This window comes from Drosophila subpulchrella, chromosome X, assembly GCF_014743375.2.
Source record: "Drosophila subpulchrella strain 33 F10 #4 breed RU33 chromosome X, RU_Dsub_v1.1 Primary Assembly, whole genome shotgun sequence".
In the NCBI taxonomy this organism is placed as follows: domain Eukaryota; kingdom Metazoa; phylum Arthropoda; class Insecta; order Diptera; family Drosophilidae; genus Drosophila; species Drosophila subpulchrella.
Window position 1 is genome coordinate 20,860,691 of NC_050613.1, and position 14,296 is coordinate 20,874,986.

Sequence of the window (14,296 nt, forward strand, 5' to 3'; positions counted from 1 at the left end):
CCAGAAAAACAAAATTTATTATTTGGTTTTTTAAAATATTTTGTTTTAGAGAGCAGGTCTATCCTCGACGACTTTTGAGTGGCGAATGACTAAACGTTTCCTTTTCTTTAGTATTTCAACAATTCAAGTTGACAGTTGTGTCCAGGGCACACTAGATGAGGTATTCGCAAGAGGAGAAGTGCTGGGAGACCACTGTACGCACACTTGACTAGAATTCTGGTGAGAAAGTCCGAGCAGCCAGTCGAGAAGTCTCTCTGATGAATAGGAGTGCTTCAGATGCTACAGGCAGGATGTATCCGACACCTTTGTATGTAAGTGGCTAATGCAGACAATTTTTAAATTACTTTACTTTTTCTTTAGATATATTATTATGATTACCTCCTGGAGACCCTAGCCGCCATGCTGGATAAGGCCATCGACGATCTGCGAAGAAATCACTGGACATAGCTAGAAGCCCGCATTCTTCCAGCCTAAGCTTCACGTTCCTTGCCTCTTTACTGGCCAATTTCCAGACTCAATACTGCGCACCCACATTAGGGATATCAAAAACGATGAGATTCTCCGTCTTTGTTCCAGGCCATTGTCATGTTCTTCAAGGACGAGGGCTGCAAACCGCTGATGTCCGAGAGGATGCATGAGTATAAGGAGAAGCTTCCAGATGCTACGGGCAGGATAGATGTAATTAGAACTTTTTAAGTAGCACTAATAATGTGTTATATTTTACAAAACAATTACAGGAAAAATTAATGTGAACTGTTGAGAAAGTCGTACGGAAATCAGCCTTACAGGCATGGGCACCACAGTTTCAATGAGGCGGCAGGTCCCGATTCCGATCCCGATCCCTGCTCAACATTTAATTTCACTTTTTGTGCACGTTATTGATAAGAAATATGAAAAAACCAAATAATAAATTTTGTTTTTCTGGTTATTCCGTTTGTAAACTTTTGGCGAAAGACACTTAAAATATTTTGTTTTAGAGAGCAGGTCTATCCTCGACGACTTTTGAGTGGCGAATGACTAAACGTTTCATTTTCTTTAGTATTTCAACAATTCAAGTTGACAGTTGTGACCAGGGCACACTAGATCTTGTCAAAATATTTATAACTCGATTCTATGCTTACATGATTTCAACATTATGATATTTATCTTTGCAACCACGTATATGATAACAATAGGTTGTATTCCCTAATACATTTAAATATTTATTTTAAAAGAGGGTCAAAATTTTAGCCCACTCTCATGTCAGATTTCCAATGGCTTTTAGAATGGGAGCCCAAAACTGCACTTCTTGATTCCATAACGTGAGTTATAGGATCCCGATTTTCTTATGGGATACCTCTATGAGTTTGATGTTGAAATATCTAATATTATACATTTAAATATTTCATTTTCAAGGGGGTCAAAATTTTAGCCCGTCCTCATGTAAGATTATTCCGTATTTCCAATGGCTTTCAGAAAGGAAACCCAAAACTGCACTTCCTATGCTTAGCACATATATACCAATTTATCTTAGCTGGTATCGAACTGGCTTTAAACAGTTTACTTGTGATGGGTTTGGCAGGTGGGTTACCAGGACAACGGGTTGTCTTTCTGGCTTTTCATATCATGGGTCATCGAACAAACAAGCAAAGAAGGTTTTGCGAATTTCACCGAAAGGCCAGTTGAAGTCGGAGCTGCAGCACGGATTGGAGTCCAGGCGGCGGATATGAAGTTCCTGCTGAAAAAATGCCTTCGCAAGAAGGCGCCGGAGATGAAGCCCGGGGCCATCTTAGATGCCGTCATCTCGCAATCCTCGGCCACCGCCTGCAAGTGCCTGCTCTACAAGCTGGCGGACTACAAAAGAGGTAAGGAATTTGGTGACCCCGATTTACTAATTTTAAGCATTGTATAAGGGTGCCCCAGACTTTTCCTTTACCCTGTTAACGTGACTTATTGAAATCCGACATTTAGTAAGCATACCTCTAAAAGTTTTTAATTTAATTTTATTTTTATCAGGCATCATCGTCTTAAAGATGATCTAAGTTTTCAAAAGCTTCCAGATAAGTGACCCAAATATAACACATCCAAAACTATAACCTGCGAATTTGTTGTTCATTCATTAGTTACATTTAGTAGTAGATTAAAGTTAATACATTTTAGTTAGTTAGGTGCGAAAGTTATATAATCCATATCCTTGATTATGGTAGGGATAGTATTTGGTGACCCCGAACCATTGAAAAAGTACTTTGTTTGGGTGAAAACGTACGTGTAGGTATTTATTGGATGTGGGTATGCCACACGATGATTTATATATATAGATGTAATGAAGACTGTACTAATAATCACCAATCCTGGCCAGGTGGCGACCTCATCGACGCCATCAACTCGGGCGGACTGATTGCCGTGGAGCAGCTGATCCGCGAGCAGTTCGGTGTATTCATGTACAACGATGGCAAGGGACAGGTGATCAACCGGGCGGAGTTCCTGCGCTGGAAGTACCGCGACCACACCGAGGTGACCATACCCATTGAGGCGTCGCTGTCCATCCACGATCCGTTGGGCAAGTGGGAGGACCACAAGGCCTGCTGGCAGATGCAATACCGCGGCGCCCTGGGCGAGAGTCTGCTCCATGTGCTGATCATCTGCGATTCGAAGGTGCACACCAAGCTGGCGCGCGTGCTGCTCCGTGTGTTCCCCAACCTGGCACTGGACGTGATGGAGGGCGAGGAGTATCTGGGCGCGAGTGCCCTGCATCTGTCCATAGCCTACAGCAACAACGAGCTGGTGGCGGATCTGATCGAGGCCGGCGCGAATATCAATCAGCGGGCAATCGGCAGCTTCTTCCTGCCCCGTGACCAGCAGCGGGCTCATCCGGCCAAGAGCACCGACTACGAGGGACTGGCCTACATGGGTGAGTATCCCTTGGCCTGGGCCGCCTGCTGTGCCAACGAGAGTGTCTACAATCTGCTGGTGGACTGCGGATCCGACCCGGATGCCCAGGACTCCTTTGGCAACATGATCCTGCACATGGTGGTGGTGTGCGACAAGCTGGACATGTTCGGCTACGCCCTGCGGCATCCCAAGACGCCGGCCAAGAATGGCATTGTCAACCAGACGGGACTCACTCCCCTCACCCTGGCCTGTAAGTTGGGCCGCGAGGAGCTGTTCCGCGAGATGTTGGAGCTGTCCGCCCGCGAGTTCTGGCGATACAGTAACATCACCTGCTCTGGATACCCCCTCAATGCGCTGGACACACTGCTGCCGGACGGAAGGACTAGTGAGTACTGTCAAAAAGAAGGACATCAATGAGTCCTATCAAAAAGAATCATTATTTTAAAAAGTCTCTTCTAAGATCTCCTATATATTGATTATGAGTATACAATTATGAAGATTATGTGTAATGATTTTAAATATAAAATTGATTACATCCACACAAAGGAAGTAGTACAAGAGACAACATATGTACTTATAGAAGTATCCTATGTATTTTAATATTTTCTATAAATGAATGTGGTCTACATAATCTTTATAAAATAATATATATGTATACATTGTATATTATACATATGTTATTTGTTTGTTTATAATAATATCAATACCTTATTGAAACAGATTGGAATTCCGCTTTGTTTATCATCCTGAACGGAACCAAGCCGGAGCATCTGGACATGTTGGACGGCGGCATCATCCAGCGCCTCCTGGAGGAGAAGTGGAAGACATTTGCGCAGAACCAGTTCTTGAAGCGCCTGCTCATCCTGTCCACCCATCTGCTGTGCCTGTCCGTATCCGTTTATTTGCGACCCGCCCACAATGGTGAAGGCGAGGGAGAGGACTCCGAGGGATCCGAATCACTGACAGCCGCTATTCAGGAAATGGAGACGGACAACGGGAATGGAAACGATGGGAATAGTGCCCAAACGGTGGCTAGATATTGCGCAGAGTTTGCCACCTTGGCAGGAGTTCTCAGTTACGTAATTTTCCAGCAGGGCGACGAGATCAAGAACCAGGGACTATCCGCATTTCTTAAGCAGCTGGTGAGGGTCTAATTAATCTTTTCGAAGTATCATTTGAAAGATAAACAACACCGTAATAATAATTATTACTAGGTATTATTGAAAACAAATTTACAAAATACGTTGTTCTACTGTCATTTCTTAGTCCCATGCCCCGGCAAAGGCCATTTTCCTGTTCTCCAATTTGCTGATCCTGGCGTGCATTCCGTTTCGTTTGATTGGTGACACCGATACCGAGGAGGCCATCTTGATCTTTGCTGTCCCGGGCTCATGGTTCCTTCTAATGTTCTTCGCTGGGTGAGTGAGATTACCAAGTTCCTCTCGAAGGCATCTGAATTGCGATCATTTTAGTGCCATTCGGCTGACGGGTCCCTTTGTGACCATGATCTACTCCATGATCACGGGTGACATGTTCACCTTCGGCATTATCTACTGCATTGTGCTGTGTGGATTCTCGCAGGCCTTCTACTTCCTGTACAAGGGACATCCCCAGGTGCAGTCCACCATGTTCAACACCTACACCAGCACCTGGATGGCCCTCTTCCAAACCACTTTGGGCGATTATAATGTGAGGAGGTGCCTTGAACATGGGTACCTTTCGTAGTATACATTAGATTTCCCCTTGCAGTATCCCGATCTGAACCAGACCACGTACCCCAATCTCTCCAAGACCGTGTTCATCATCTTCATGATCTTTGTGCCCATCCTGCTGCTCAACATGTTGATTGCCATGATGGGCAACACCTATGTGACCGTGATCGAGCAGTCGGAGAAGGAGTGGATGAAGCAGTGGGCCAAGATCGTCGTCACTCTGGAGCGTGCGGTGCCGCAGGCGGATGCCAAGGGCTATCTGGAGGCCTACTCCATTCCGCTGGGTCCCTCCGACGATTCGGGATTTGAGGTGCGCGGCGTGATGGTCATCAAGAGCAAGAGCAAAACGAGGGCCAAGCAGCGCAAAGGAGCCGTCTCCAACTGGAAGGTAAGAGTAGATGAAGCAGTGCCTCTTAGTCACTTTAACCATTCCAACACGATTTCGGACCAATCCTCAACAGCGTGTGGGTCGTGTGACGCTGACGGCGCTCAAGAAGCGCGGAATGACCGGCGAGGAGATGCGTCGTCTCATGTGGGGCCGGGCCTCCATCTCCAGTCCCGTGAAGATTGCCAAGCAGAAGCTCAAGGATCCCTACAACCTGCACGCCGATTCGGACTTCACCAACGCCATGGACATGCTGGCCTTCGCCAACGATCCAGCCTCGTCCAATGGCATTGTTCTGCGAACGGTGACAGCTCCTCCGCCTGCGCCGCCAGCTCCGGATCCCTTCAGGGAGCTGATCCTGATGTCGGACCAGCGACCAGAGACCCATGATCCTCACTACTTCGCCGGCTTGCAGCAGCTGGCCAACAAGGCCTTCGATTTGGTGGAGCAAACGATGAAGACGCAGCCGCAGGCACCGGTGGCTAAAAAGATGGATCCACTGCCGGTCTCCACAGCGGGCACAGCAACGCCTGCCCCCACTGCAGCTCAAGATGCTCCTCCCGACCTAATGGCCTTACCCCTGCCCATATCAAATCTGAGCAACTTGTTTCAGGACCCCAAGGATATCGTCGATCCGAAGAAGCTGGAGGAGTTCATGGCTATGCTGGCCGAGGTGGAGACCGAGGAGAGCGACAGCGGTGGACCCATTCTGGGCAAGCTGTCGCTGGCCAAGCGGACGCACAACGCCTTGTCCAAGGCGGATATCCGGCGGGAGCAGCCGGGATTCGAGGGTCACAGCCACGGTCAGTTTCAACCCATGTCCTCGGTGTGGGCGCCACCTGGTTTGGATGAGGATACGGTAAGTGGTTAAACATTTTTTTTTTTTTTTTTTTTTTTTTAGTATAACAAATTTATTTATTTAACGTTGATCAGCCAACTTAATGGCTATAAAACGTTGTCTACGAAGAGGAAAAATTAACGTGGAAACATAACAGAAAAGGAGATTAACAATATTTACAATAATTGAACAATTTCATTGCTTTAGGACTCGAGAGACCTGACGTCCTCTTGTCCAGAGATCACCGGGGTGCCTTCGCTTTAGTCTTCTTCTCGTTGAGATTCGGTTTGCCAGGGATGCTGCTAGGTGGTTCGTGTGGGCTTGTAGACGGTCGTTGTAACGGCTTGAGTGCATGTTTATCTGCTCTCGCACCGAGGGGATGTGAAGGTCGCAAGCCAGGACATCGTTCCTTACGTACCAAGGCGCATCCGCAATCGTACGTAGCGCCCGGTTTTGAATTCTTTGGACCCTCATGACATTTGAGTCTGAAGCGGTACCCCATATTTGTATGCAATACGTGAATGATGGAACCACTATCGACCTGTACAGCAACATCTTGTTGCTAAGGCTGAGCTCACTTTTACCTTTAAGCATCCAATTTAGTTTCCGCAGCTTGGAGCGACATGTTGCTGTAATTTTGGTTATGTGCTGCCTCCACGTAAGACGTTTGTCCAAAATCAAGCCCAAGTACTGAGCCTGGGCTGATTGCGGTATGAGTGTGTCATGTAATTTCACTCTGGGGAGAATTTTACTTCTAAGAGAGAAGTTGCAGTGCTGAGACTTATTTCCGTTTATCGAGATGTTCCATCGATTCGTCCATTCGCCATACAAATCCAAAAAGTTTTGTGTGATTTGGGTTGCTTCAATTCGACACGTGGAGTTGGCAATAAAGGCTGTGTCATCAGCATATGTAGCCAAGAGGGTACCCAGTTCCCTAGGGTATGGCAGGTCAGCGGTATACAGAGTGTATAGTACCGGACCAAGAACGCTACCCTGAGGTACGCCAGCTCGAATGCATCTGATGGACGATCTTTCGCCTCTCACATCTACCATAAAATTTCGTTCTAAGAGATACGATTTTAGGAGAAGATATTGGGCAGTAGGCAGGAGAGTTTTCAGCTTATACAGCAAGCCATCGTGCCAAACGCGGTCAAAAGCTTCTTTGACGTCAAGAAAGACTGCTGAGCTGTACTGCTTGTTCTCGAACGCTCCAAGGATGTGCTGCGTTACCCGATGTGCTTGCTCTGGGGTTCCATGGTGACTTCTAAAGCCGAACTGGTGGTCTGGAATGGCGTCCTGCACACTTCTTACTGCCATCATTCTACTAAGAAATATTCTTTCGAATATTTTAGAGAAGGTGGGCAGTAGACTTATTGGTCGGTAGGATGCAACAAGGTTTTCCGGTTTTCCTGGCTTGGGTATCATCGATATCACAGCACACTTCCACTGTGTGGGAAAATGGTGGATACGTAGCATGGAGTTGAAAAGAAGAACTAGGAAAAGTATACCCTTCCTAGGTAAAGCCTTGGCAATTCTGCTGTCGATCCCGTCGAAACCGGGAGCCTTACTGCGTTGCAGCTTGCGAATTTGAAGGCAAACCTCTTCCGGACTCACGTGTGGGATAGGGGTTAAACATTAAATTAATGATTTCATGCAAGTTGTACCTCTAATCTCAGGGTTTCCACTTCGATGAGGCCGTGGCGGAGGAGGTGCTGACCATCGAACAGGAAGCCGAGGTGGAGACCGAGGACGGCAATGGAGGGCCGGACAGTGAGGATCTGCCCACAGCTGAGGAAGTGCACGCCACCATGAAGCAGTTCCATCTGCGCAAGTGCCAGCCAGCGCAGGATGAGGCCGCTCGACGGGCAAAAAGTGCCCGCGTTCGTCGAAGGAATAAGTGAGTAATAATATCTTCACTTCATTCTCTAAGTCCCTCTCTTCCAAAGCAGAGTTTCGCCAGAACAAAGTGATGATCCAGATGAGCGCAGCCAGCGGGGACGATCGGCTTACACCCGAAAGACGCAATCGCCGCCCGATCCCCTGGAACCGTGGAGCACCCGCGAACTGCAGGACATCAACAAGATCCTGGCCAGAAAGTGAACACAGAGCAGCAGTTTCTGGCACATAGTCCTTGGTGGCTTATAATTGTTTGTCAGAGCTTAGCTTAGTTAGAAGTACAAATACATAATAAACCGCGGATGCCACGCGAAACGCTGGGTTATGCTTTGGACCGGTGGCATCCGCGTCATACACTAGTTTTCCCATTATTCTCTCTAAGTGCTAGGTTTAAAAGTGGTGGAGGTGGCGGTGTTTGTTTGGAGGAGGTGAAACCTGCAGCCAGGGGGGCGGGAGGGTCAGCAATAAATTACAATTGAGAAATCGTTTCTACAAAGATGCCTACGTCTTAGACACTAGCTATATATAATCTCCTCCGATATACAATCGTATACACCTACATAAACTATAATATTATACATTGTGCTGGATGACAGGGGATGGCGCAATCAATGCCCGTTGCCAATGCCCGATTCCAATGCCTCCCGATGCTTCGATATGATTGCCAACTGTCCGTCTGTCCGTCCGGATTTGATTTAATTCTTCCAGCTTTTACCGAAATCCGCCGGTTAGTGTGCGATCCGCGGACATGGTGGAGATCGTTTGCGCCTGCTGTTGCTGCTGATGCTGCTGTTGCGCCGCCTGCTGCTGCGCCTGCGTCGCCGCCTGGGCACTGGTCATGGTCGAGTTTATGAAGATCGGCGTGCCACTGGCCACCGCGCTGGCGTTGTTCTGGCTGAGATTGGCATGCTGCTGCTGGACCTGCACCTGGACTTGCTGCTGTTGTTGTTGCTGCACTTGCACCTGCTGCTGCTGGTGGGCCACCGTGGGTGCTCCGCCCAACTGGAGCAGCTGCTGCGCCGTCAGCAGCTGGGTGGGGATGATAACCTGCTGTTGCTGCTGCTGCTGTTGCTGCTGCTGTTGTTGCTGCTGCTGTTGCATTTGCAGGCGCTGCAGGAGATGCAAATGGTTGGCATTGATGGCGATCTGTGTAGGAATAATTCAAAGCAATGAGTAATTATCCAAAGGAGAAATGCAAGCTCTACTTACCGGAACATTGGTCAGCTCCCCCGTGGGCGTCACCACTTGCTGGAGCAGCTGAATCTGCTGCTGTTGTTGCTGATGCTGCTGTTGCTGTTGGGCGAGATTCTGGAGCAGGGCCGTCTGCTGCTGGGCGGCCGTTTGTGGCGCTGGCGTGGCGGTCAGCTGGCCGTTGGGGCCGGCAGTCAGGATCAACTGCTGGGTGGGTTGTTGGGCCGACACTATGTTGATGCCCAGGCTGTTGGGCAAATGGTTCTGGGTGGGCTGCGGTTGCTGTTGCACTTGCTGCACGAGCTGCGCCGCCTGCTGGCCGGGCAGTGCGATGAAGTACTGTAGCTGTTGCCCACCAGCACCTTGCTGGATAATCTGGACCTGCTGTGGATGCGCCTGGTGATGTTGCTGCTGTTGTTGTTGCTGTTGCTGCTGGGCGGCATGTTGCTGCTGCTGCTGTTGTTGCTGCAGTTGCGCTGAGAAGATGTCGGAATTGACGGTGCTGAAGCCGAGCACCTCGGCGGCGTTGGCTGCGCCCGTGGTGTCCAGCTTTAGGCCGCCAGCCGTGGCCGCAGGTACGGAGGATCCACTGGCTACAAAGGTGCCCGTGGCGGAAGCATTGCCAGCCACGGAGGCGGCCGCATTGGAGGTGGCTGTGTTGGACGTGGAGGCGGCACTGCTGGTCGAGCCCGCCATTCCACTCGAACTGGAACTGCTGCCATCCTTGCCCTTTTGCGCCGACGACGGCTTGATCTCCTCGCGCGGCACAATGTCGATGAGGAAGTCGAACTGATCGTAGTTGGCGATGGCCTGGGCAATGTCCGAGCGCTGAAGCGTGCGCCGCCTGCTCTCCTCGGTGTGCACCCAGGCGTGCATGGTCAGCTCCTGGATGAAGTACTCGCAGGCCTTGGCAAACAGCAGCGGCGCCTCGCCGGCAATCATCTTGGCATTCTCGTCCAGCTTCATGATCTTCTTGATGCGCGCCAGCGGGAGTACCTGGTGCTTGGCATCCACCTGCCCGATCCCGTGCACCTCGCTCACAATATTCGGCCAGAAGTTATCGATCGTTGGCGGAGGCTTGCGGACCACCTGAGACCGGGTGGTCTTCGTGGTCTTCTCCTTGGCGGTGCTCCCGGTGGTGGCCACCGTCACACTCATGCTGGGATTCACCAATGTGCAGGTATTGGACACTAAGCTGGCCATGGGCACCGCCTGCTGCTGCTGCTGCTGTTGTTGCTGCTGCTGCTGCTGCCCCTGTCCCGGCTGATGCTGCTGCTGGGCGGCGGAGGAGGTGGTGACCACCACCGCATTAGGAGTTCGCCGTTGCATGGCCGCCGCCGCCGCAGGATTCTGGGACTTGGCGTACGCCTGGCCCAGCTCCATCTTGATGGGCGTCACTGTGATCGTGTTGTCGAACATCGAGGTGGCACTGCTGGAGGGGATTCAGATTTAGATTCAGTTTCCTATTCAGAGGCAAAAAGGAGCGGCGCATAGCAAAAATCTCGGCTGTACCGCCTGTTTGGGGGAGGGGCGCTGGGATTTGCGCTCGGTTTGCGGGCGGAATTTACCTGTTTGGCGCCTTGCTCGTGCCGCCATTGTTGGTGGCGTACATGGCCCGGTTGGCTGGAGACCTAGGCTCGGCGTTGGCGGCAACCGTGGCGCTCTGGCGACCGGCTGGAGTCCACAATAATGGTTTAAAGTCGGCTAATTCGCGAAGCAAATGCGTAATGCACCCTTGTCTTGTTCTTCTTCTGGGGTATCGATAGTATCGATATAACACGAACATAACTTGAGCAAAGGGACCACGAGCATAACATTTTCCTTTTTTTTTAATATTCCAAACGGTCACTCTGCAAAGAAATGTTAACTAACAGAGCAGAGCTCTGTTGTCAGTGTTTTCAAGCGCGCCATCTATAACAGCTCGGTTAATAATACGCCATCTATAATAGCCCTGTTAAGTGTCGGCGTTTACCAATACGCCATCTATAACTATGAAAATAGAGAAAAAGTAAGTGCTTTCTGGCTACTTACAAGCCAGATCTGGCTAACGAAATGCGACAATCGATAAATGTATGCTGGCTACTTCCAAGCTAGATATAGCTAGGCTGGGCCAATCGGACAACACACACCGCTGATAAGAAACGACACCAAACCCAATCCCCGACAGAATCGAAGATGAAGGACCTCTTCTGGCACCTGGTGGGCATAGCCACCGGCCTGAAGATCCTCCTGATTCCTGCCTAGTGAGTGTGCTGACATATTCCAGTGATGATGCCCAATAATCCATATGCAATAGCCACTCCACAGACTTTGAGGTACATCGCAACTGGCTGGCCATCACCCACAGTTTGCCTCTGGAGCGCTGGTATGTGGAGGCCACCAGCGAATGGACCCTGGACTATCCGCCCTTCTTCGCCCACTTCGAGTGGATGCTATCGCAGGTGGCCAAGTACGTGGACCCGCGGATGCTGGATGTGCAGAACCTTAACTACGAGTCCAAGGGCACCGTCTACTTCCAGCGGCTCTCGGTGATTGCCACGGATCTGGTCTATGTGCTCGGCGTGCGCAGCTGCCTAGGGTCATTGGGCTTGGCTCGGGACACCCAGCAGCATTTTGCCGGCTCCATGTTGCTGCTGCTCAACGTGGGACTGCTCTTCGTCGATCACATCCACTTCCAGTACAATGGCTTCCTGTTTGGCATACTACTCCTGAGCATCGGCGCCCTCATCCGGCAGCGGTTCCTTTGGAGCGCCTTTGCTTTCGCCGTGCTGCTTAACTTCAAGCATATCTTCCTGTACATGGCTCCCGCGTTTGGTGTCTACCTGCTGAGATTCTATTGCCTGGAGCAAGCGAATGTGGTGTCCACGGTGGCCGCCCTTGTCAAACTGCTGGCTGTGGGACTCACACCGTTCGCCGTGTCCTTCGGACCCTTTTGGCAGCAGTTGCCGCAGGTGTTTTCCCGCCTGTTCCCATTCAAACGCGGCTTGACGCACGCCTACTGGGCGCCCAACTTCTGGGCACTCTACAACACCGCCGACAAGGTGGCCGCTGGCATTCTGAAGGTCCAGGACGCCGGCGCCTCGACCACGTCGGGATTGGTGCAGGAAGTCCGGCACTCGGTGCTGCCGGCCATCACACCACCCGTGACATTCGCCCTGACCGCTCTCTTTATGCTGCCCATTCTGGTGAAGCTCTTTCGCAGTCCCAAGAAGTAAGGAGAAGCTGCAGGGTACATTGTAAACTACATCTAATCCCAATTCTATACCTTCTTGCAGTCAAAGTCCCCTGGTCTTCCTGCGAGCCGTGGTGCTGTGTGGCTGCTCCTCCTTCGTCTTTGGCTGGCATGTCCACGAAAAGGCCATTTTAATGGTGCTCATCCCGCTTTGGTGAGTGCTCGCCCCTACATTAACCCACTAACGAGGAGACCCACTAACCCCGTGACCACCCACTTGCAGTCTGTTGACCCTGGTGAACAGGGAGGATGCCCGATATGCCTACATCCTGGGCGTTGCCGGCTACTTCTCGCTGTTTCCGCTGCTCTTCGACGCGGATCTGTACATTCCCCGGTATTCCCTGTACATGTCATACGTGGCCATGCTGTACGGTCAATTGTACCGCATCTTTCCCAACTTCCGGGGCTTCCACGCGCTGGAGTGGCTCTACATGCTGGGCTTCCTGGCCATTCCGCTGTACGAGCATCTGCTCTCGTTCCTCCTCCATCTGGACAAGCGCCTGCCCTTCCTGCCGCTGCTGCTGACCTCCGTGTACTCGGCACTTGGAGTGCTTTACTTCTTTGGGGCCTACTATCTCTACGCCCTGGGCTTCAGCTGGGGCAAGGTGACCCCAACGGGCACCTCCTCCTCTTCCACATCCGCTGTTAAGAGAAAACGAAAAACCAAATAAACGGAACAGTAGAATGAGCTTCGGCTTCAGCAGAAATCCGCAATTGGTCACGTCTTGCGATCAAAGTGGTGGTGCCGAGCAGTCTTCAAGGCGCCTGGCGCAAGAGCCAGATCGGCGGCGCCGCTGGCGGGGATTCTCTGGTCCTCTGGTACCCGGCTAAACAATGGCTGTTAAGCGGAATTCAGTCAACAGGTAGCGATCGCCGGCGTCTGGGCGGCGTACCTGTTGCCACGACCAGATTATGGACGGTTGGGCCATAAAACAGGTAACAGCCGGGCTGGCCGAGTGGGTGACATTCCTGGAAAACCCGTGGAAAACACATTGGCTGAATGAATGTATATCAATTGCCTGCCTTGGCGGAAAATGGCTCAGTTGATGAGTTTCCGTCCCGGCGAACAGGTCGACATGCAGATGCACATGGAGTTCTCATATGCTTGTGGCTACGATCCAATCAGGAGGGCACCCCCTCCAAATCCTCCTACGCCACAGCCGCAGGAGCCCAGCAAGTAAGCAGGAAAGAGGTTAATCCTGTCCAGTGTATCATCAATGGGTTCAATTTGCAGTGGGCCTTCTGACGACTCTTCCGATTCCTACTTCCGCCGGGGATCCTACATTGAGTTGGCCAGCGGGGCCTTGCGTCGTGTAGAGGACATACGAACCGAGGACTTTATCCAGTCGGCGCTGCGCAACCAGCGCTTTGAGCTCCGGGAGGCCACTGTGGTGAGAATCGACCGGGCAGGATCCCCCAGCCACGTGACGCTCACCTTCAGCTTCGACACACAGCACGCCAAGGTGGGTTATCGCAATCCCCAGCTCTTCACATACCTCATTCGTATCCTTGGCTATTTTCAGATGGACCTGGAGGTGCTGCCGGGTCATCCGATGTTTGTTTACGGCCAGGGCTGGGCCTCGTGCAATCCCCAGTTGTCGCTGCAGCTGTACGAGCTCAAGTGTCAGCAGCTGCAAGTGGGCGATATCTGTTTGTCGCTGGTGCCGCGCGAGCAGCCGGTGGCACCACGTCCTCCTCCGCCTCCACCTCCACCGCCATGTCCTGCTCCGGCAGTGGGATTGCCAGTTTCCATGTCTTCTCCCCCAGCCGGGGCCTATTGTGCGTCGCCGTTCAAGAATCCGTACCAGGTGTACGCACAGATGGCCAGTTTTGTGGCCGTCTACACACAACGCATGATGCAGAAACTAAATAATTAGATTTGAAGAACTATTACTAACTATATTTACCCAGCAGGCTATTCAGGGATATATTCATTGCAATACGCAGCAAGCTTGAAAACAATTAATGTACAATATATACTCTGTTTTGCTTGATTTTTTTAAATAAAGTATAAAAAGTTGCATTTTGAAATTTGAATTGCGCGCCAAAAGGAGAGTGCCTGGTAGTAGAGATGGCACTTTGGCCGATGCCTGCTGCATTCAACAGTTTTAATCGGCGTAGCCCAAATTCGTGTCACGACATGGTATTTGGGACATCCAGGAATCCTTGAG

The 14,296-nt window shown here is 50.9% G+C and overlaps 4 protein-coding genes and 1 long non-coding RNA gene across 7 annotated transcripts; 3 read left to right on the forward strand and 2 right to left on the reverse strand.

Annotated features, from left to right (window-relative positions):
- Window positions 1-60: 60 nt before the first annotated feature.
- LOC119557539 lies at window positions 61-994 on the reverse strand. Its single transcript, XR_005220098.1, has 3 exons — window positions 736-994; window positions 379-661; window positions 61-319 (listed from the first exon to the last, which is right to left on the reverse strand). It is a non-coding gene; the product is annotated as an uncharacterized LOC119557539 (long non-coding RNA).
- A 683-nt stretch (window positions 995-1,677) lies between these two features.
- Window positions 1,678-7,923, forward strand: LOC119556314. The gene is made up of 9 exons (XM_037868399.1): window positions 1,678-1,844; window positions 2,339-3,256; window positions 3,592-4,013; window positions 4,138-4,289; window positions 4,344-4,560; window positions 4,621-4,971; window positions 5,045-5,827; window positions 7,483-7,703; window positions 7,756-7,923. Exons 1-9 carry the CDS (start codon window positions 1,706-1,708, stop codon window positions 7,904-7,906), a joined length of 3,354 nt encoding a protein of 1,117 aa, XP_037724327.1. The 5' UTR covers window positions 1,678-1,705; the 3' UTR covers window positions 7,907-7,923.
- Window positions 7,921-10,638, reverse strand: LOC119556315 (nuclear transcription factor Y subunit gamma). 3 transcript variants are annotated; one of them, XM_037868401.1, is made up of 3 exons: window positions 10,462-10,638; window positions 8,912-10,322; window positions 7,921-8,848 (listed from the first exon to the last, which is right to left on the reverse strand). In XM_037868401.1, the coding sequence occupies exons 1-3, from the start codon at window positions 10,503-10,505 to the stop codon at window positions 8,414-8,416; spliced, it is 1,890 nt and encodes a 629-aa protein (XP_037724329.1). In that variant the 5' UTR covers window positions 10,506-10,638; the 3' UTR covers window positions 7,921-8,413. The 3 variants fall into 3 exon arrangements, with proteins under 3 accessions (XP_037724329.1, XP_037724330.1, XP_037724328.1); XM_037868402.1 differs by having other exon boundaries at window positions 7,921-8,773; window positions 8,966-10,325; XM_037868400.1 differs by having other exon boundaries at window positions 8,912-10,325.
- A 367-nt stretch (window positions 10,639-11,005) lies between these two features.
- LOC119556317 (probable dolichyl pyrophosphate Glc1Man9GlcNAc2 alpha-1,3-glucosyltransferase) lies at window positions 11,006-12,832 on the forward strand. Its single transcript, XM_037868403.1, has 4 exons — window positions 11,006-11,136; window positions 11,190-12,104; window positions 12,169-12,279; window positions 12,349-12,832. Exons 1-4 carry the CDS (start codon window positions 11,069-11,071, stop codon window positions 12,794-12,796), a joined length of 1,542 nt encoding a protein of 513 aa, XP_037724331.1. The 5' UTR covers window positions 11,006-11,068; the 3' UTR covers window positions 12,797-12,832.
- A 153-nt stretch (window positions 12,833-12,985) lies between these two features.
- On the forward strand, window positions 12,986-14,146 carry LOC119556318 (ataxin-1-like). The gene is made up of 3 exons (XM_037868404.1): window positions 12,986-13,302; window positions 13,360-13,588; window positions 13,649-14,146. Exons 1-3 carry the CDS (start codon window positions 13,130-13,132, stop codon window positions 14,000-14,002), a joined length of 756 nt encoding a protein of 251 aa, XP_037724332.1. The 5' UTR covers window positions 12,986-13,129; the 3' UTR covers window positions 14,003-14,146.
- The last annotated feature ends 150 nt before the right edge of the window (window positions 14,147-14,296 follow it).